General features: G+C 38.3%; 2 protein-coding genes and 1 long non-coding RNA gene across 4 annotated transcripts in view; 2 read left to right on the top strand and 1 right to left on the bottom strand.

Annotated features, from left to right (window-relative positions):
• Nucleotides 1-15,087, top strand: part of ttc34 (tetratricopeptide repeat domain 34) — a 42,921-nt gene extending 27,834 nt beyond the window's left edge. Inside the window, exon 3 of the mRNA XM_069915303.1 lies at nt 14,970-15,087. Within this exon, the coding sequence (XP_069771404.1) occupies nt 14,970-15,004 (35 nt within the window). The 3' untranslated portion in view covers nt 15,005-15,087. The remainder of the gene's footprint in view (nt 1-14,969) is intronic.
• LOC138752478 (uncharacterized) overlaps nt 3,895-22,762 on the bottom strand; it is a 33,916-nt gene continuing 15,048 nt past the window's right edge. Inside the window, exons 2-3 of the long non-coding RNA XR_011350676.1 lie at nt 4,070-4,185; nt 3,895-3,972 (exon numbers count right to left, since the gene is read on the bottom strand). This is a non-coding gene — a long non-coding RNA (uncharacterized lncRNA). The remainder of the gene's footprint in view (nt 3,973-4,069; nt 4,186-22,762) is intronic.
• Nucleotides 16,201-22,762, top strand: part of mmel1 (membrane metallo-endopeptidase-like 1) — a 77,882-nt gene continuing 71,320 nt past the window's right edge. The window contains exons 1-3 of one of the 2 annotated variants that reach the window (XM_069915301.1): nt 16,201-16,426; nt 17,055-17,145; nt 21,091-21,269. The gene's annotated coding sequence lies outside the window, so the exon portion shown is untranslated. The remainder of the gene's footprint in view (nt 16,427-17,054; nt 17,146-21,090; nt 21,270-22,762) is intronic. The other variant, XM_069915302.1, reaches the window with a different exon arrangement.

Here is a 22,762-nt window from a genome sequence, read left to right as displayed (position 1 = left end):
GTGAAGAACATGTTAATCTTCCTGCAATGAGTCAATCTCTAATCTTGATCAATGGGAATAATTCAACCTGGCTCATCCTGTATGTTGACCTATTGATTGGAAAAGATCATTTTGGATTCTTCTCTGTTCAGTGAGGCTTTGATATTAAAGATTACTTGGTATGGAGTCAAGTAAGAATGAGAATCACAATACAGAAATGGGTCTCTTTGAACCAGAAATTCTCAAACTTTTTTTGGCTATGACCCCGCCCACCCTCCTTGGACTCGGCTCAAAGTTTATTGCCCCCCCCCCCCCTTCCTCTGAAACAGTCTAGCTTTTTTCTTCTGTATTTTTCTCCTACTGACTACATACAAAAAAAATGAATGATTTCATTCTGTGGTCCCCATCCCCCAACACCCAACCACTTAAATGTGCCATGGCCCTTGTTGAGAATGGAGTAAAATACAAAAGTCTGCAGACATTTTGAAGTTAAAACACAATGTTGGGGAAACTCATCAGGTCAGACCGGAAAGATAAAGGTACGTAACCATTGTTTCTAGCTTGAGCCCTTCATCATACCTTGATACATCATATTTTTGCTTTCTAAATTTAATTGTTTGACTTGCCCATTGACATTTGCCCCATCGACAGTGGTAGTAGCAGTAACAAGTAGCTGCTTTGGACCACCTCATCCATGATGCCTATCAATGCTAATCCATTTGCCCACATTGAATCTGCATCCCTCTTGCTTTTTCAAGTACATGTCCAAAAATCTTTTTAAAATTTGTAGAATTGTAGCGGTCTGGCCACATACACAAGGGGCCAAATTGCCACAGCACACAGCCTACTGAGGAGAAGCGCCAGGGTTAAAGAGCAGACGGCGGGGAACAAGCGCTACTCCTGAGACTGTGCACTGATGTCACTCCCTTGAGCCAACGTGGCGGATGGGAGTTTTGCAGTACAGGTATTGCTTTTGTAGCATGGTGCAGATGTGTTCCTCTTTCTCTTCGCAGCGCCACCTTATAGTAGGCGCAACAGTGGTGACCCCGCATAAGTTTCAAAGGTTTGAGACCTACTGAGCATGGACCCTACCAGCTTTTCAGCAGCTCCTGAAGCTGTTGTCGATGAATCTTCTGCAGTTGCAGCCATTTCTGCTCCCACTCAAGCTACGGTGAATGTTGCATGCATCCACTTGCCGCCATTTTGAGCTAACCAGCTCCGCAGTTCATGCTAAGAAGCAAAATGACTGAAGACACCAAATTTTGGCACGTTGTCCGTGCCATAGATCTAGTCACAGCAGCAAGAGTCAGCTCTTTTGTGAACCACCTGCCCATGGAACGCAAGTATATCCTCTTTCGTCACTTCTTACTCAACTCTTTCGAATTCAGCTGGCATGAACGGGCCATTTTCATACAACTCAGAGCCTAGGGGACCGCGACCCCTCCGACCTTTTGCAGGAGCTAGAGGCATTAGCCTCTAGCCTCCTTAACCTACGGGACCTGAAGATTGGGCAACATTTCTTCATAGACACTGGTACCAAGATCAGCCTCATACTTCCCACATTCTTTGAGCAGAGAATCAACTCTCAAGGTTTCACCTTGTAGGCAGCCAATGGTTTTATGATCCCCAGCTATGGATCTCAACTCATGACTATCCACACCAAGGACACAGTTTTCTGATGGGAGTGTACAGTCGCCTCTGCGTCAGGCCCTCCTAGGAGCAGCTTTTCTGCAGGCCAATGAACTACTGGTGGATTTGACCAGGTGCTGTCTAGTGAATGCAGCAACGTTCCAGGCTTTTCCCCTCACCGTACACCAACAAAATTTTTGGGCCGATGGGAGTCCATGCCTCCAACCGGAACAAGTACACCTCCCTACTGGTCTATTTCTCTGCCTCCTCCCCCACCCCCCATCACTGCTAACCCCGAATTTCCACCACGTGGAAACTGCACACGGTGTGCAGCACCTCATTGAGATCATCGGAGCACCAGTTTACGCGAGGGCAAAATGACTTCCCCGAACAAGCTCCATCTGGCCAAAACCAAGTTTTCAACCTTGGAAGAATTGGGTATAATCCACCATTCGATCAGCCATTGGGCCTATTCCCAAGAACTCTGGAGAGTAGTGCCCGTGCGGAGACTTCCGGCGGTTAAATGATGCAACCGTTCTAGACTGGTATCCAATACCACATGTGCAAGATTTTGCTGGTTGACTCTGGGGAATTTGGATCTTCTCTGAAATTGATTTGGTTAAAGGATATTATCAGAATCCAGTGCACCCCAAAGACTGCTGTCATCACCACTTTTGGACTTTTTGAATTAATGTGTATGCATTTTGGCCTAAAATATGTGGCCCAGACGATCCAGCGCCTTATGGATGTGGTGATTCGGGATCTGGATGATATTCTCATCACCATCCACAATTCAGGAACACCTTCAGCTTTTTGCCAGGCTTCAGGCCCATGGGTTAATTATCAACCCAGCTAAATGAGAGTTTTGCCGGGACACCATATATTTCCTGGGACCAGCACCGGAGCCACGCCACTGCCCATTTGGAGGCCATGGAACCTTTACCTGCATGCAGCTACACACAATGGCACAGGGACTGCCTGCTCGCTGAGAAGTGCCTCTCTCAAGGGACTGCAGGAATTTGAAAGGATGGTGAACTTTACCATCATTTCCTCCCAGGAACTGCAGCCATTATGCAACCAATATTCAACCTCATCAAAAGGGGCGAGAAGACTCTCACCTGGTCCACTGAAGCACTCCAAGCTTTTGACGCAACCAAAACAGCACTACCTAAACCAAGGGATGACGTACCTGTTCACTGTGGTCGAGCATTTCACATGCTGGGTGTAATGGAAGATTCTAACCTGTTTTTTTAAATTTGCAGCTCTGGGTTCTGCAAGGCTGAGAACCTGCTTGTGTTTTAGAATCAGCAGACATAAGCTAAATTCCACCAAGGGGCCAGAGATGCTGTTATCTGACGAAAGGACATCTGTGTACCAAGAACATTTAATCTTCCTGCTTGTTTTGGTCACAGACTGTCAGAGGCCTAGCCTTGATGCAAAATAAACCATTGTATTCAAAGTGATAAGCTGAAAATTATGTTATTCGTTAATAGCCTAGCATGCTAGCTTGCTTGCTTATCTTTCTTGCTGTGCTGGGAATAGGTGCTTGGGTAAGCAGTTTTTGGGTAATATAAGGCATGGTCCCGCTGCTGAAGTGGGAGACTCTCCGAGAGGTGGCAACATCTCTCAGCAAGAAGAACAACTTCTGGAATCCAGCCAACGTCCCTGTCGGGGGAGGTGGAGAAGCTGCTACCGGTGCCCCGACAACCTACTACAAGTGTGCAGTGCAGTCGTTGCCTCGCTTCGGCAGTTGGGACCAGTCCAGGCGTTGATAAGTATAGTTGGGAAGGGCTTGCATATTGTAGTGTGAAATCAGCTTTTGAATTTGTAATAAACATTTGTATAATCTGAACTGCTCTCGGTGTGTGTGTCTATTTTCTTTCGGTAGCTAAAACGAACAAAGTGAGAGGTACAAGTTTACCCAAGACAGCTGGCCAGAGGCAGTTCCTATGCCTGCATGCGAGCATTCATGTCGCAGTGGGTCGCTCATTTCCACAACCCCTCACACATTACCTCTGAGTGAGGAGCCCAATTCATCTCCTCTTTGTGCTCAACACCATCAAAATTCTGTAGTAACCAATGATGATGATGCCCTAAAACATCTGCAGGAGAATTTTGGGGCAGCTCCAAATGATGCAGTCATGTCCAGGTATGGGCTCATTCAGATGAAGATGAAGAATTCACAGCTTGCTGTGAAGAATCTGAGCGTTCTTGCTGAAAAGGATAACAGAGACTTGGAATTTCTGTTAAGATTCTTGGAATACAAACAACTCATCACTGTAGTTCAGGTACTGATTTTACTTGGGAAAATGTGTACAGGCTTGACACGTTCAACATTCTCTCCCATCTGTTGCAAAGTGAAATCTATGGAACAATTAGTACAAGCAAGAATATGTTAAGAAGCTAGTAAATTAATATCACTTTGATTCAATTTCACATTATTGATAATAATTATACTTACTTGGCACACAAAAGTGCTGGAGAAACTCAGCAGGCCATGCACCATCCATTTAAATCAACGTTTTAAGCCTGAGCCATTCGGGAATGCTGAATATCCTGGAATGAAGGGGTTGTAATCTGAAGAGAGATGAAGAAAATTGGGCATGGAATCATTGGAGTTCATAAAAACAAAAAACGACTGTACTGAAGAGTGCAGATTTTGTAGAATTGACGGGATGGCCTACTAAGTGTATATTTCTCATCACCTCTGCACTCTTCTCCAAATATTCATCCAATTCTGAAACTTGCGTGGAAATGAATTGTTTCTCCTGTGGTTATTTTACCCATCATCTTAAGTTTGTGCCCCAATAATATTTTGTTGAGAGTTTATTTTTTTATGCAATCTCTTCCTTATTTTAAATTCATTTTGAAATTCCTCTTAACCTGTCTGCTGTATGGACAAAGCAGTTTTTTTGAAACTGGAAAAATATTCCACCTCTCATCAAATGCATGAAAACAAGGGCACCCAGCCAAAAGAGCAAACTGAAAACTATTAAATAGAAAGTACTAAAAATCCATACCAAAAGTAAGATTATATAGTGGAAATATTGTCACATTTCCAATCATAAACATCTTCCAGGAGTTCTTTCTGTAAACACTTGCTAATATTATCACAAATAGTATTAAATCCAGTAACTAACAAACTCTTCCAGAGTGTATTGACAAGATATATTGGCTTATTTTGCACATTGTTCTTTCTTGACATTGAAAATTAACACGGAAAGACATGTGGCTTCTTCTTTGTCAGAAAGTATGAACCTAGTGCTTTAACCTCAAAAGTTAAGTGCTTTTTTTTTTCTTGCTCTCATTGCAATGCTTTTTGTTAACAACTTGTAATAAACAGAAATAATGAAAAGTCCATTATCTGGCATAGTAGCTCAGTGCCTTAATGGAATTGCTGGCATAGGTTTGTTTTCAATAGATGGTAACTCTTTAAGAGCTGTGCTATCTTATTTGATTGTAGCAATTCAGTTGCTTCTGCTTGTCTGCTAATGTTGAAACTAGCTAAACTATATAGCAGGCTTTCATTTTTTTAAAAATATAGCTGAGATGGAAATTTCTAAGTAGTTGTCTTAGTGATTACTTTGTTGAGGAACTTTTGCCTTTTGTCAATCCCTTTATCAAAGAGAAACTGCTATCCCTTACTGTTTTGTGTCAAGAACATTGTGCCTGGGTGCCATGTCCAGTGAACTGAATTTCCTTTGCTTTTTATTGTCGTCAAGTGTTTCTCAAGAGTGAAGATGGGGAGGTTAAGAAGGCATGGAAACTTTTTTAAAATTTAGCTCCTTAACTTTTGATACTTAAATCTCAGATAACTGGTATTAAAGTCGCCAGAAAAGCTCTCCTCTCCACTGCTTCCTTGAGTAGAAGTTTGTTTCTTTAGGGCTAAGCTATTATAAAATAAACTGTGTTAAAACAGAGAAGCTGGAGGAGCGTAGCAGATCAGGCACCATCCATGGAGAGTTGGACCATTTCTGTCCATGGATTTTGCTGACTAACAGAATCCCTCGATCTTTTGTCAGATTGCATTCTACCTGGTCTAAAAGTCTGAGACTTTGCAAATGAGCATTTTTTCCTCTTCTACATATTAAATAAGCAGGAAGACTAGAAACTGCTTCTTAATTCTGGTGCCAGCAATGAAAGGTCATTTGAAAAGGAATTTTCCTCTTTGTTGGCTTCTTGCACAGCGTTCCTCCATAAGCTAGCTGGTATCTGGCACGTGGGGATTGGTGGATGCCAGATAAATGTATTTTATAGTTGCTTTGGACTTTTACAATGCCTAATACACCTGCAATAAGAATAAACAATTTAAAAGGCAAAATACAAAAATACTATACTGAATGAACTTCTTGCATAAATATAAATCTTAAAGCATTTTACTTTATTTTCAATCACATTCTTTGAAAATATTTAAATCTTGCTGAATCTCCCTCCACAGAACCACCTGAGAGGTAAACAATAGCATTATAGATAATTAACCTCCCTTCCCCAAATTTATAGATAAAGCCTCTAACTGGGGCGACACCTACTAAACAGGGATAAGGAGACATTTTAAGAGAGTCACCCCAACAGTGAGTGGCATCAACCAGCTCTTCATTCTGGGTGATGTTATTTTATTCTTACACAACTTTATTTAAATTTTATTCAATAATATTTGCTGTGACAAAGGCACACTGATGGCTGAATATTTGCTCCCAACTTCACCAAATTTTCTTCAGAGAAAATTTACTTTCACAATTTTAAACTTGCATTTTAAACTTACCTTTTTTTTATTGTTTTGTTTAATTTTTTTTATTTATTTTGGGTTTTTTGGCAGTTGCTTGAATTCTGAATACCAGGGGTTTATCTGTATTGATTGCATTGCTGCCTTGGGATACAGTACACAAATACTTGCTCACATCATTCTCCATTATATTTCAAAGTAATTCATTGCACAAAAATGATTTTGAGAGATTGGAAACAAAATGCTCAACTGATACTTTGTTGTTTATGGTTTCTCATTGCACTAAGAGCTATAAAACTACCTTCAAAGAATACCGCCAACTATATGGGTTTGAAGATTTGTATTCATAGCAATTTTGCGGTCTCTATGTATTTTCTAGTTATTAAATAGTCACACATCCCTCAAATGTGGATAACCACCCGAGCTGTTCATTCATTACAGCAATAATTTAGTACACATCCTCTGCATGAAAAGTCCGTTTTCCTTTTTTATTTCCCCTCCTATCTGCCAATAAATTATCTTTTGTGGAGAAGTAATGGTGTTCTGCCATTTTCTTTTATAGATAGCATCACAGGAAGCTATTGACTAATGAGAATCAGCAAGAGAAAGCACTGAAATACTACACGCTAGTTGTCCTTGAAAATAAAAATAAAGCCAAATACATTCGTCTGCATGCAATATGCTTGCCAAGCTGAAGCACCATGAGAGGGCATTAAAGGACCTGCATGAGATCATCAAAAGAAACACCAACAGGAACTCCTTGGACCTAGTAGAAGATTATTGTTGTATAGGACATATCCAGCTTCTTGCCCTGAGGGATGAAGGGGCTTGTAAAAACTATATAAAAGCCTTACAGTTAGATCAGTCTTTGGCACTAGCCAATATCTCCAATAGGCCAGGACACTTTAACTTGTCTCAACGCTTCCAACAAAATGCCCTTCACTGCTTTGAACAGCAACTTTATGAAAAAGCTTAGATTTGGCAGAATATGGACTGATAATTGATGAAAGTAACACTGAATTAAAGAAATTGAGAAGTAGGATTAGGCGAGAGGCATCATTTTTCTTAAGTATTGAATAATGTGCCTTTATGACAGCAGACTGCATCGCCATGACAAAGGCAGAGATCAGGATTGGAATTACAGAAATTACATTTCAAGCATAGATTGCAGAAGGAGCTGGAATTGACAGTTTTAAGAATCACTGCTATGAATATGATCTGAGGGAACCAAAATATTTAAAAGGACAGTGGCTTTTATGTGAAATGCTAGATCAGAATTTTCTTTCTGCAAATTCATTGAATTAAAATCTTCAAACTGCTTCAGTCATCTCCACATTTACACTTCTCATTAACTTGTGGAAGTGGAATGCCAAGGAAATTTTCCCTGTTTCATTGCAATTCAACTTTGAGATGTTTAAGTCGTCATTATCAGAAAATGGTGTCTGTTTTGAAGTCAACATTTACAAAATGGGCTATCCTAAAAAGCTAGTGGACTTGCAAAAACTGCTTTTGCCGCTCAGCAGTCCAACTGCTTTGATATACCTGTTGTTTTGCCATTCATGTTTGTTGACTTATCAGACTTTTCAGGCCAATCTTTGCAAAATAGTACTTTGGGCATTTTTAATTTGGTATTTTTACATTTTCCTCCTATTAAAATGCTTCATGACCTCTTAGAGTGTGTTGGTAAAAATGAATAGCACTCACGTCGGCGAGGGTGTACAATTCAGGATATAAATTGATGAGTAACATTGGTGTTTGGAGATAGACCCATTATCGGATTTGTTTTCTTTCAAAACGTTTTGGCCCTTTGCATTGGGCACTTGATAATCTAACATGGGTCTCTTTTGCAATGGGGAAGAGATCGTAATCAATCCTTGTATGTACAGTTTTCTGTTATAAATACCACAAACTGCTTATTTTGTTTTATTAAATTATAATAACTTGTACATGATTTGTAATTGAATTTTGAAATCCAACATGAATAAATATGATTCAGAATACCAAATGAACAGCTGAGAAACAGATTGCTAGTGTATATAGGTACAAAATTGTTCGTTTAAAATAATTATTGATTGATCTTGTTAGATTTTTGAAATAAATATCTCTCACCAAATATATTAACTTATTTTCCATTTTCCTCCTTGATAGTTTCCTTCTTTTCCTTCACTGTGTTTTCTTCCAGAGGTGCCAATAACAATACATTCTACTTTGTGGCTGATGTTAGTGACCTGATGTTAGTGGGATGTGCAGAGGTAGGAAATACCACAGTCGGGCTAGATCCTGATCTTGCTGGAACGTTCACTAACACATTTTCTTGCAGTGGTTCTTGATCATCAGTCTTGGATAGTCCTCCAGATTTTTCACTGATCATGATGGTGGGAGAAATTTTAAAGTAATTACCTTGAAAAACTTTAATTGTTTTTCTACCTTAATAAAAAATGTTGATGGCGGAGTCCATAGGAGATGCATTGTGAGTAGTCAGTAGAGTGGTGGCTTTAAGGACCTAATCGTTTCTCATATGTTGGTGAGACTGGTGGCAGGACTTGTTAATGTTGATTTCATTCTTTTGTTATTATTTCCTGATTACCCTTCCAGTGAAAATTTCCTGACACTTGGATAATATGAAGATGTTATCTGATATAGTTAGGAATACAAATAGTTTTTAAGATGAAGGATTTATTTGGCTGCTACGATGATACTAGTGAGAAACTTTAACACATGCATTTAATTTATATATTTTTAAATAATGAAAAAAAAATGGTACCCTAATATGGGTATATTATCCCATATCCATTCTTTATTTCAGGAGTAGCATCCACACTGAAAAAATTAAGTACTTCACGATTCTTATCTGTTTTCTTTTTAAATTTTACTCTGGGATAGTAATGATTCATATTGGAATTTGTTAGAGAATTTTTTTTGTCAATACCAGGTTGATCCTCTTTAATCTGGCAATGCTGGGACCTGGCCATTGCTAGACCACACAAAATACTGGGAAATAGAAAATAGCTGTCAAAGGTGTGGTAGGTGCTTCAATTAGACCCATTTTCTGAGCTAAAAGGATCAAATATATCACCAATCAAATCCAAGTTATCGCAGTACCTTTACAGTGCCTGCGATCAGGACCGGGGTTTGAAGCCCGCACTGTCTGTAAGGAGTTTGTACTAATGGCAGCAGATTCAAAATGTGCCAGACCACCAAGCGCCTGATAATAGAGGTTCAATCTCTGTACAGAATTTCTCATTTCTAAGTATTATTCATTCCATTAAGGAGGAATGTTTATCTGTCTTCATTTTTATATATATATATATATATATATATATATCTATCCAAATCATGGGTCCTCTACCGGCACCACCTACGGCTCCTAGAACGCTTCCACCAGCGTTGTCTCCGCTCCATCCTCAACATTCATTGGAGCGCTTACATCCCTAACGTCGAAGTACTCGAGATGGCAGAGGTCGACAGCATCGAGTCCACGCTGCTGAAGATCCAGCTGCGCTGGATGGGTCACGTCTCCAGAATGGAGGACCATCGCCTTCCCAAGATCGTGTTATATGGCGAGCTCTCCACTGGCCACCGTGACAGAGGTGCACCAAAGAAAAGGTACAAGGACTGCCTAAAGAAATCTCTTGGTGCCTGCCACATTGACCACCGCCAGTGGGCTGATAACGCCTCAAACCGTGCATCTTGGCGCCTCACAGTTTGGCGGGCAGCAACCTCCTTTGAAGAAGACCGCAGAGCCCACCTCACTGACAAAAGGCAAAGGAGGAAAAACCCAACACCCAACCCCAACCAACCAATTTTCCCCTGCAACCGCTGCAATCGTGTCTGCCTGTCCCGCATCGGACTTGTCAGGCACAAACGAGCCTGCAGCTGACGTAGACTTTTTACCCCCTCCATAAATCTTCGTCCGCGAAGCCAAGCCAAAGAAAAAAAAAAGAAAAAAAATATATTATATATATATATTATATAATGTATATATTTTTATATATATTTTTATATATATATATATATATTATAATATATATATGGATGAGGAAAGTGTTTAGAATGTCATCTATTTTGTTCTTGTTCTTCATATATTATGGTTTGCAACTTAGATTTTCAAGTTCAGTTTATTGTCATCTCATTGTACAAGTACAACCCGACGAAACAGCGTTCTCCAGTCCTTGGTGCAAAACATGCAGACACACAACTAGACAACACGCATACAGGCAAATAATACACATGTAGGACAAGTATTTCATCCGTAAAAATAAATGTTGTTTTGGTTGTTCAGCATTCTTGCTGCCTGTGGTAAGAAGCTGTTCCTCAGCCTGGTGGTGACAGCTCTAATGTACTCCTGGATCGCTTCCCCAACTGGAGCAGTTGAAAGATGCTGTGTGCAGGGTGGAAGGGACCCTCAATGATTTTGCGCGCTCTCTTCTGATAACTTTCCTGGTAGATCACGTTGATGGGTTGGAGAAAGGGAGACTGCTGTGATCCTCTCTGTCTCTCTGATGGTCCTGTTGATTGACCTCCTATCCATTTTGCTGCAGGAACCGAACCACACTGTGATGCAGCTAGCCAGGATGCTCTCGATAGAGGTCCATAGAAGGTTGACATAATGGTGGCCGCTCGCTTTGCCGGCTTCAATCTTCTCAGGAAGTGCAGTTGCTGTTGTGCCTTCCTGATGAGTGAGGAAATGTTGAGTGGCTTCAATAGGTCACGAGAAAGGTGAACTCCAAGGAACTTGGTGCTCTCCACTCTCAACAACTGAGTTGTTGATGTGTAGTGGAGGGTTGTCGTTGCTGGTTCTCCTAAAGTCTATAATCATCTCCTTCATCTTATCCACATTGAGACTTCGGTTGTTACACTCGGACCTTTTCATGAGATTTTCCAACTCTAGTGTGACTCACTGTCATTGCTGAAGAAGCCAACTACTGTCATCTGCAAACTTGACACTGTTGGAGCTGGATCTGGCCATGCAGTCATGGGTCAGTAGCATGAACAGGAGTGGGCTGAGCACACAGCCCTGAGGTGTGCCAGTGCTCAGCGTGATGGTGCTGGTGGCCTTCTGTGGCTTGAGTCTCCTCTACCATTCTTATTTTCTTCCTAGATCAGGAAGATGAACTTTAATTTTGCCCCTGCAGAAGTTGTAAAGGGCATTTTTCCTCTAAATTTAATTACATTTGCTTATGTGCGTGCAATTTTTTGGGTCATATTTTCCATATTTAATATTTTACTTTTTATTCAAAACCAACTATTATAGTTGAAGAGTGTTTGCAAAATTTTGCCTGTGCTCTAGTGATTGTGCTTGGGTGCATTCCTCAACTCTGTGCAACAGAGTCTCTTCATTTGTTTTTACCTCCTTGCCACTGGACCAAGATCTTGCTCTGTTAAGATCATGCGGTGGCTGAGTGCAACATTTATTCTACCAGCAGCTTCTGCTCTTCAGAAGAATCTTCAATTCTGAGTTTGCTGAAGAAGGAAGGTAAATTTGGATTAACAATTCCAAGTAGAGATTCAAAATTGAGGGCATTGTCAAATTGCTAAATTACTAAAGAAACTGATAAAACTCATAATATTAATAAATTCAGTCTGTTTAATTACCACAAATTTTAATTTAGATAATTTTGAGGTGTTGTAACTTGTTGGAAAGAACAAATTTCATGAACTTGAAACAAAGTTAAGGGAGCTAAAGCTCCAGAAACTCAACACCACCTAGCACCTGTTTGATTTTTAATTGAGAGATGCAGCTCAGTAACATGCCACGCTACCAAAATACATTTATTTGTGGCCAATTAACCTTCTAGCCCTGTAGGTATTGGGAAATGGTTCCCCATTTGCCTAAATGGTCATTTCCTCTAGCAATGACATGCCAAAGCAACCTAGAAGATCGACAAAATGCACTGCAGTTACTTGCATAAGAGACTCGTATAACACCATTCCCCTGTCCCCTTCCCCAAGCCTGTGACCTCTTCTATCCCACTATCTGCATATTCCCCTTCATATCCCACACCATATTGAAGAAAATCTATCGCTAGTCATTCATCATTGCAGGATGTAAATCCTGGAATTCCCTGACCAACATCATTGTGGAAGTATGTTCAGAAGGACCTCAGTGGTTTAACAAGGTTGCTCGCTACCACCCTCCAAAGTAAAGTGGGGATGGACAATACTGGCTTAGCCAACTTAATCTACTATCTTGAAAAAAAAATGAGATACAAAAACATAAATTAATAAAAGTAGCATGGAAAGTTAATAATACAATTAAACAACAAATAAAATCACTGAATTATTTCTCAAAGGATAGAAAATAGGATAAAGATGTGTTAAACATAACCTGTGTATCTGTGTGGAGTGGTGTCCAGTATGTATTTGTAAAAAAAAAAGTGAGGAAGAGCTGATACCAGACAGGTTTTGCTTTCAGGAAAAGTTAAATAGGCTGAGCCTTGTTCCCCTTGAAACAAGATAAGTAGAATTTACAAAGGGAAACTTTTTAAAATTATGAATGTGCTTGGCTAGAATAACTATTGCAAATATTTTTTTTAAATGGGAGTTCAGTGTCATAAATGTTTCATAGTCACATTCAATTAGAAATTCATAAGTACCTTAACTGAATAGAGTTCATGTATAACTCACTACTACCACAAGGAGTAAGTGAGGGAAGTATATAGATGCAATTAAAAGAGAAATTAGGTAGAATACTTGTCTTCCATATGTAAAGGAGGTTCTGTCTGTAAACTGTACATATAGACACAGTGTAAAGCGAGTAGAATATAATCGGTATTAACCATTTAGGAAAATGGTCTTTATGTAATCAGATCTCATATATAGATTTAGTCGATGTCAATATATTTTAATGTACATGTGTCATTGCTCAAATTTATTGAGTCTTGATATTTAATTGATGGTCTTAATTGCTGGCAGCTGTGGAGCCTCTGTAATTCATTCTAATTACAGTGTGTGGTAAATGGGACTAATGAGTTTCATAACCTGAAAACAGCAGAAGAAAGGGCAAATCAGTCACAGCACAGACAACGAATGTCAGTTTACTTTCTCCTTGTGGTTTTTTGGTGGGGGGGGGGGTGATCAAGAAAGGGACAGGGAGAAAATTGTATTGCTCAAAAATGAACTTGTCAAGAGCAAATATACAAAACTGCAAAACTGTTCAGATGAGCCTTAGTTTCTGATTTGATTGTTTTGTATCAAAGATGTATATTGTTCACTAGCATCAGCTAGACAATCTGCAGGACTGAGTGTGGTTCAAGGTAGAGCAAAACTGTAGCATTTAACCAAGTAGAATTTTAAAATTGCACCACTTTCAAGCATTTAACCAAGTAGAATTTTAAAATTGCACCACTTTCAACCATTTAACCAAGTAGAATTTTAAAATTGCACCACTTTCAACCATTTAACCAAGTAGAATTTTAAAATTGCACCACTTTCAAGCACGTTGATTAATAACTTAAACATGCAACATTTTTTTCATGGTACAATAATGCAGACCCTAGCATCTTATTAATTAGATTCTACTTTATTGTCATTGTGCTATGTAAAATACAAAGCCAATGAAATACAATTGGCATCCAACGAGAAATTTTAAGTGTTATATAAAACTCGGCAAGCAAACATTTATAAAAGTACTGACAGTACAATGCGAATGCAGTACCACTCTGTTGTGATTTAAGGATCAGAAGGATCACAGCCTTGGGGAAGGGGAGGAAAGCTCTTCATGACCCTGCTGGTTCGAGAGAAAAGGCTCCTGTAGCGCCTTCCAAATTGAAGAAGAGTTAAAAGGCCATAGTTAGGGTGAGATGCATCCTTGATGATGCTCTTAGCCCTTGCCCAGACAGAGTTCCTGCTAGATGTTCTCCATCTAATAAGATGCTGGGAAGTTTTCGCCACCCACTGAAGTGCTTTACAGTCTGATACAAGACAATTGCCATACACTCCTAACAAAAGTCAGCTAAGAATTTTGGAAAGATACATGACCATTCAGTCAATTATGCAGGTACATATATTTTGAACATATTGGCTATTTTGGGCAGTTTGATGAGTCCCTTATTCAATTTTAAAGAATTAAAAATTCACTTGCTAAAAACAACTTGAATTTTTATTGTGCCTTTACTAAGATATTTCAGCAGAATATTATTACATTTAACTTCAGGCTACATACAAAGCTAGTGACAAAAATGATGTGTTGAAAAGGCCAAAAATATGGAGAAAAACCCAATGGAGAAAGGAAATCCAAAACACCACTAATGAAATGACTCAAATCAGAGAAGTGGAAGAGTCCAAAATTATACAAATGTTGGAAAACAGTAGTTTTGGAAGAGGATATAGACCTAGGTAAAGGTCTAGTTGAAAATTTGATGGTTTTTAAATTGTGCTTTAGTTTACTGGGAGCCATTGTAAGTTTGTGAATGCAGGAGTGATGAATGTTCAGAGCCTACCATAATTGGAATAGAGACAAAAATTTTGGATAAGCTCAAGGTTATGGAGGTTGAAAGGTGGGAGGCCTGCTGGAAGTGTTTTGGAAAAGCCATCTCGATGTTATAGATTTAAACAGCAACCAAATAATGTAGAGGTAGAGTTGAGAAAAATTATTGAAATGGAAATGCTAATGTCTTTGTCACACTTTTGTTGCCAGGATTTCCAGAGAAAGTGCTGGCATTGAACCACTAAAATTGAAGTAGATTTTGCTGAGGAAATTACCTCTTTATTTCAAATCTGTCTGTTCTGTGACAAGATCTAATGGAGCAATGATTTCGGAGGCAAGTTGCTTTTCTAAAAAATGTATTTTGCTTTAATCTTTTAATTGTGGTTTTGTGTAACTTCAAATGATGCTGAATTATATATTTTAAATAATCTTTTTAAGATTCTCAATAATGTTTGAGAGCTGAATTATGCTTCATGTGAGTGGATGGTGTACTGACAATAACCACACCAGCAGTGTGAATATAAGACAGTTTTAATAAACTAATATGTACACTAAGAGGTCTTGTCTCTGCAAGACAAACCAGGACTGTAGCTCTGGACTGCTTTATGTACAAGGTCACCGGGATGACCCCTGGTGACCTAGTGGTGTAATTACATATCACCACAGATGGGTTCAATGGAGCTGCAGATAGGCTGAAAAGGGCAAGAACAATGCAAAGGGAGACCTGCGGTTTTGTGCTATGCAAAATAAAATTGAAGGTTTCAATACAACATGTCATTGTATTCCCCCTGGGATTTCATTCTCCTCTTACTACACAACTTCCTCGGAAAAGTTTGCAACTACTAGCTTGGTCTGGTTCATCGTCCATTCTCCGATGTACCTACTTTTGACCTTGGTGTGTTTTTTTTTGTCCTGAAAATATGCATCTGTATTGATAGTGCAATGTAGAAATGAAGAAAGCTTAAATTTCAACTTCCAAAATAATATTTAAATTTGTAAATTAGCCATGGTACTAAATAAATGAGCAAGAAATGTAGTCATAATTCCCATTGCTGATCATTATCCAATAAATGTTTACTGATATCAAATAGGAATAGAATTCATTTTGACTATAATCAAGTACAGTCAAATAACAGCAAAGACTCGCCATTTCATCCCTCAAGAATAGCCACTTTAGCAAGGGTTACCTGTTCTCATTAAATAAAATCGCAGTTTTAATCAGCAACTTGAGAAGTTGAAATTGAGTTAGTGATGAAATAATCTATATTAGAAGCTCAAAACAATACACGATAGAAGGTTGTTTTCTTTTATATTTGTAAATGCATTTGGATCATTAATAAGGCTCTAAATATGTGCAGGCAAGTGTGATAGATACAAAGCCACTGTACTCATTATCATATGTGTGTATCATTTCAGCCCATCAGCTGAGCCCACAGTTCATTTGGCAATCTGAGCCACCTGAGTTGAGTAGCAAATTTCCTCTCCCCTCAGTGCAACCTGCTTAGGAAAGGTTGTTAGGGGATTTGCATTTCAAGACTTGTGCCTAATTCATCACCACTTGTGAACAACATCAAAGAAAGCTGGACTGATGAACATTGAGAGCATTGTGTTTGAACACATCTTCCCCATCTGCAGATTCCTTCTACAGGCAACACAAAGGCACCCATGTGAGTACAAATTATTTTTTTTATTATTGTAGTTTCTCCCTTTTCCTTCACATTTCCTTTATATTTCTAATGAACTGATACAGAACTGTAGAACTCTACATGGCTTGTTTTGCAGATTGCATTAAACAGTATGCCTGTTAGGTTTTGTACAATATTTCTCAGACAAAATCATCCAAAATAATCCTCTGTATGGTCTGAAGTTGAAAAATGAATTGTTGCAGACTGTACAGAAAATGCCATTAACGACTCCAGAGATATTTAAACAGAATATTTCATCCATAATAAAAAAAAGCACAAAACATTTTTGAAAGGTACAATAATGGAAATTCAGCATTTGATGGTTCCAATAATTGTGCAGCACCGTTTTTCTGACAGGTGCACAAATAAAGCCACGGTACTTTATAACAGCGGACTATATTTAGCATGAATTATGTAACTTAAGATGGTCCATTAAATTGTATAATTCCCATGTCTCTTGGTTGTGTTGATTTTCAGCTTTAAAAAGAGCTGTAAAATTAACTTTTCTCAGAGAATAAAAATGTTCTATCGATAAAGGGTTCAAAGAACAGAGAGGGGAAATTTGCTTAGGCAATTGCTTATTTTTGGTGCACTGTATTTATCCACACAGCTGCAGTTACTGTGGGAACACGGATTTCAATAAGAAAGTTTTTAACAACACAGAAGAATGCTATTCAACACTTGAAGACTGGCTGTTTGTGGTAGTTGGTATCTTATTACATTAACTACCCTTCAAAAATATCTAATTTGACTATATGTTCATTTTGTATATCTTGAGGTTGTGAAAGGCATTAAATAAATGGAATTCCTTCTTTCAGTCATGTTCTTTATTTCACAATCAGCACTCCTTGCAAAGAACTAAGTAGGTAACATGGCATCCTGCCTTCAATTTCGAGAAGGTGTCTCTACCTCTTTGCTCACCCCCATCTGGACAAGATTAATCAACTCAATTTAATCTAAGGAGCTGACCAGTTCAGTATTGAGCAGCCTCTGCATTCAGACAACATGCACCGAGATATTTCATTGACTAAAATGATGTTTACAAACCCTTCAATCACAGAATAATGCTGATATCCATCTTTTGCTTTTTTTTTAAATAATGTCATCTTTTGTAGTTTCAGCACTTCAAGGAAACTTTCAGACCATTGCCTTGGTGGAAAGAAGTTTTTCCAAATAGATCAGAAACATTTAAAATCATCAGTGTAAGATCCCACGATTAGCATTAGCTGTTAGCCCAATACTGTAATAGCACCGGTGTTCAAATCCACCACTGTCTGTAAGGTGTTTGTAAATTCTCCCCGTATCTGCATGGGTTTTCCCCAGGAGCTCTGATTTTTTTCCCCCCATTCAAAACGTACCCTGGTTTATAGGTTAATTGGGTGTAATTGGATAGCATGAGCTTGTATGTCTAAATTTTAAATTTAAATTTTTACTTTTCTCCTGATTTCCTGATCTTAAATATAACTGCCTGAAATACCCTGAGTGATGCAGACTTCTCTAAACTTTGCTAAGGAATTGCAAAGAATGAAGATATTTCTTCTCTAAATGGTTGAACCCTTGTTTTGAAATGGTAATCCTTCGATCCAGACAAACTAAGTTAAACATTAACTCCCATTCTATAACCACCCCGTGAAATTCAACGCTCGAGACAATATACTTAATCTAATTCCAGTGAATCAAACCTGCTATCCAAGGAATCAAGATGGTGTGTCATTGTTACGTTATCTCTATTTTAAGTATATTCTTCCTTGGTTAAGGAGACCAGACTTGCACATGTTATTCCAGATTTAGTTCATTCAGGGATCTGCAATTAGAGAGTTATCTTCACTTTTTATTCGAATCCTCATGCAATAAAGTCTTATTTTTAAATCCTTCCCTATCTGCTTGCTAATCCTGCAAGTAACCTATCAAGTATTAAGGCTGCATTGAACACCACATATCTTTTCATAGCTCACAATTAAAACAAATACTCAGCCTTTCAATATTTTCAGTTGATCTTTTAAAAAAAAAACCCAAGAGGCACATTTGATAGTGAGCAGAAGAGTTTTCCCATACCTGACCAGTCAAATTATCTGGGTCATTGATCATTTTTGTGGAATCTTGTGCACAAATTGGCTCTGAATTTCCTTTAATTCAAGTGATTCCACTTCATAAACTATCTTATTGTTTTTGGATATCCAGAGGTTACAAAAGATGCTATAGAAATGTAACTATTTGTTTTCATGTTAACTATTGATTTTTTTTTAAATTTAGATGGTAACCGGTCCTTTTGACCCATGAGTCTGTGCTGCTCAATTACACCTAATTAACCTACAACCCATGTACATTTTGAAGGGTAGGAGGAAACTGGAGTACCCAGAGGAAATCCACACAAGCATAGTATATTGAATCATGGCATTATTTAAATATCACAAGCAGTACGCTATCTGGTCATTAAAGAGCTCATCACAGGAGAGGCTATGCTTTTAATGATCTCCATTTGTCATTATGATGGGTTATTAAAGCATAAATCAAGATTCAATTAGGTTCCTCTTTTTTCTTACTACTTGGTTCCATTAGATGCAGTAAATTCAAATAAAAATAATGTTTTTTTTTCTCTTTCCACTTCCAAGAATGGATCCAGAATAAATGCTCTGAGAGTGTACTCATTAAAATAAGCTCAAGAATCATATTTCCCAGATTAACTTTTCTTTATACAATAGCCATGAAATGTCATGTAATCCAAAATTAGTAGGCTTTGCAGCCTTACTCATGTATAATATGCAACATCTGTAGTTAGAGTACTAATTTATTGAACTCAAGGACATGCTTTACAAAAAAAGTAATGTTCCCTATTCATCAAGATCCTGATGGCTCCCTGAATATTGAACTGAATTTTATAAGTTCATTTAAGTTAGAAAATAAAAAGATCAAAGAAAACCCTAACCATAAATAAATAACTCCCTTTTTCAATGAGCCCTAGTAAGATCACTCCCTGAGCTATCTCATGCAGTGATATTGGAATGCTTAGACCAGGAAGTGTTTATTAGGACAAACAAGTTATTTTAAGTGCAGGATGTTGCCTACCTTATAGTTTATTTTAGATTTCAGATTTATTATCGGAGTACATACTTGACATCACGTACATCCCTGAGATTCTTTTTCCTGTGAGTGAGGCAGAATTACCTCTTATTTGAAATGCAAAAAACCTGTACTCAATGTACACATGTAAGCAGATAAAGAAATGTAAACAAACTGCGGTACAAAGAGAAAAGAAAATCAATAAAGTGCAAAAGTAAGAGTCCTTAAATGAGTCCCTGATTTAAGTTTGTTGTTGAGGCGTCTGATGGAGGAGGGGTAGCAGCTGTTCCTGAACCTGGTGGTGTGAGTCTATAGGTTGGCACCTATACCTCTTTCCTGATGGCAACAACGAGAACAGAGGGTGTGCTGGGTAGCACACAATTATCCTTGATAATTGCTGCTGCTCTCCAATGGCAGTGTCCTCTATCGACGTTCTCGATGGTGGGGAGAGTTTTGCCTGTGATGTCCTGTGCTATATCCACTACCTTTTGTAGGTCTTTGCGCTCAGAGTATTGGTGTCACCATACTAGATGGTAATGCAACCGGTCAGCTCACTTTCCACCACACACCTGTAGAGAAGTAGAACTTCTGTGTGCCCCAGCTTGATGGGACTTGTGTGTAGGTGTTGTAATGCTAGGTTTAACAACATTACATAGAAACCCAGAACACAGTCATGAATAACTGATCCTCATTTATGCAAAAATGAGGAACAGGAAACATGCAACTGATAGTACATACTGAATATCAACACTTAATTTGGTTCACAAGAGAAATGGGACATACTTTAAAACTGATATTTATGCTCTTTTCATGATTTCAAAAAGTCATAAAACATTTCAACATTCCATCTCAGCAGTCTCCAAGCAAAGCATCGTGAACTTCTCTAATTCTCTTCTCCTCCTCCTCCTCCCTGGTCTCTCTTTCCCTCATCCCTCCTTCAGTCATTAGAGAGCTATCATTCTTTGCACTTGCCATCTCCTCCTATCACTTCTCAGTTTCTTTCTCTTCTACACTCCCGCCTGTATCCAGCCTCTCAGAGTGTATCTCAACCAGTGGGCCACAGCAATCTCCATGTGTGTTAAAAATGTAAAAATAAAATTCTTCAAACCAGATAAAAATGTGTTTCTTACAGAGCTGCCTTTGACTTGAAAGTATGGCTTAGTCATTGTCACTTGTGAGCCTATTAGGTTGGAAGCCAGGTGGGCTTTAGACCAAAAAAAGTTGAGAACCACTGATTAGCTCTTGCTTGTTAGCTTGCATTCCTTCCCACTCACACCTCCCCCCCCCCCCCCCCCCCCGCCCAACCTTTTTATTCAGGTGTCTGCCTATTTTTGGCACTAAAGGACGACTCGGGCCTAAAATGCAAATTGCCTTTTGCTGCCTGTGGCTGCTGCGGGACCTGCTGATTTTCTCCAAAACTTTGTGTATTGTGATAGGAGGAATGCACCAGATTGATTCCTGAAGTAGTGGGTTTGTTGTATGAATTGAAATTAGACAGGATCTGTACTCTCAAGGAATGATGTTTGATTTCATTAAAACTTAAAAAATCCTTCAAAGCTTTGAAACTGACTTGTTACCCATTGCAGGTGTATCTAAAACCAGAGGTCCATCTTGAAATAAGGGGTTGGACAATCAGAAATGATGAGAAACTTCATCAATAGAAGATTAGTGTGTCTTGGGAATTCTCTACCCAAGTGAACTGTAAAGATTCAATTTCCAAATACACTCAAGACGGATCATACAAGACTTTTCAACAGAGTAGCATGTGAGTGATTCAGCTTCTGTCCTATCACCATCTTTTACTTATCAATTAAACTAATAATCTCCCATTTTGCTGAATAACATTTTATGAAGTCTCCTAGCTGCTTAAAATCATTCTCAAGCTTTTGATTTAATTCTCAAGATGTAGCCTGCAAAATGCTGTCTATTTCCACCTCGCTACAGTCAATTTCCATTAATGACTTTTTAAATTACAACATTATGTCTTGGAGAACAAGATCACAGTGCCTTGAAAAGCAATTTAGCTTTTGCACGTCCTTTTTAATAAGCTTGATGTGCAAACCTTGGAAGAACTCTGCAGTAATCTTGTGCATCCAATCCAGGAGTTATTTGTTACACTAAAATGCATTTTAAGTACAAATATGTTCAAAATGTATACTTAGAGCATCCTTTTATGCCATCTTTCACCTCTTCACTAATAGTCACAACTTTTTACTTTAATTCTGTTCCATAACTGCCGGGAGTATTCCAAGTGGCAGTGTCTTTGCCTATTCTACTTTTGTGAATTTCAGAAAGATATTTAATAGTAAAGTGTGTTGTGGTTGTGCACAATTTTCTTTGCATCCATATATTCTGCATTTTTTCAGAACATATCAGGCTGAGTTGTTTTAACCCTTTTCCATATTTCTGGTAACAGTTCAATAATTAAATCAATATGCTCTGCTTCAATGAAATGCATACCACAGGCCCAATCATCCAGCCTGGGTAATTGTATTCCATTTGTACACTTTATAATTTGTCTTGTCATTGCATTATGTGGTTAAAAACACAATGCCAGAGAAACTCAGCAGGTCAAACAATGTACTTTATTTAGCAAAGACACCTATCGTGTCCATATGTCCAAAGATAAACTGGCAATTTTTTCTGATATGAACCCTATTTATGACAGATGCAAATCTGAAATTGCTACATTTGGCACACATGTTTTGGTCTTGTTCATTCTTAGAAGACCAATGGAAAGAAATTTTTAATATCTTTTCAATTATACTCCAGATGGAGCAACAACCCAATCCGATAACTGCTCTTTTTTCTGTACCGGTTCAACGAGTTGTGGCCCTCTCAACATTTTTAGCTAAAACAGCCATCCTATTCAAATGGAAAGACTCTAGACCTCCAACAGTGTTTCAGTGATTTTCTCATATTATGTCTTGTCTAGGTCTATAAAAAAAATTAGATATGTATTTGATTCATCAATGAAATTTGAAGATGCGTGGCAACCTTTTATGTCTTATTTTCATATGATATAAATATTTCTCATGTGATTAGATGTATTTACTCTTCCAGATGAGATATAGTCATACCTTTGTTTTTTGATTTATGGTAGGAACCAAAACTACAAAATATAATGCTATAATACAAAATATACAAAATGTATGCTCAGCTGTTTTTTGTTCACTTTTTTTTAAATTTTTTTATTTTCACTCATTGCAGTGGAGAGGGGACCACGTTTATAAAGTTTTAAGTTTTATCTCTATATAT

The sequence above is a fragment of the Narcine bancroftii genome, chromosome 2, assembly GCF_036971445.1.
Source record: "Narcine bancroftii isolate sNarBan1 chromosome 2, sNarBan1.hap1, whole genome shotgun sequence".
Lineage (NCBI taxonomy): Eukaryota > Metazoa > Chordata > Chondrichthyes > Torpediniformes > Narcinidae > Narcine > Narcine bancroftii.
The sequence above is the reverse complement of the archived record's forward strand: the minus strand, read 5'-3'. Positions and strand labels throughout refer to the sequence as shown.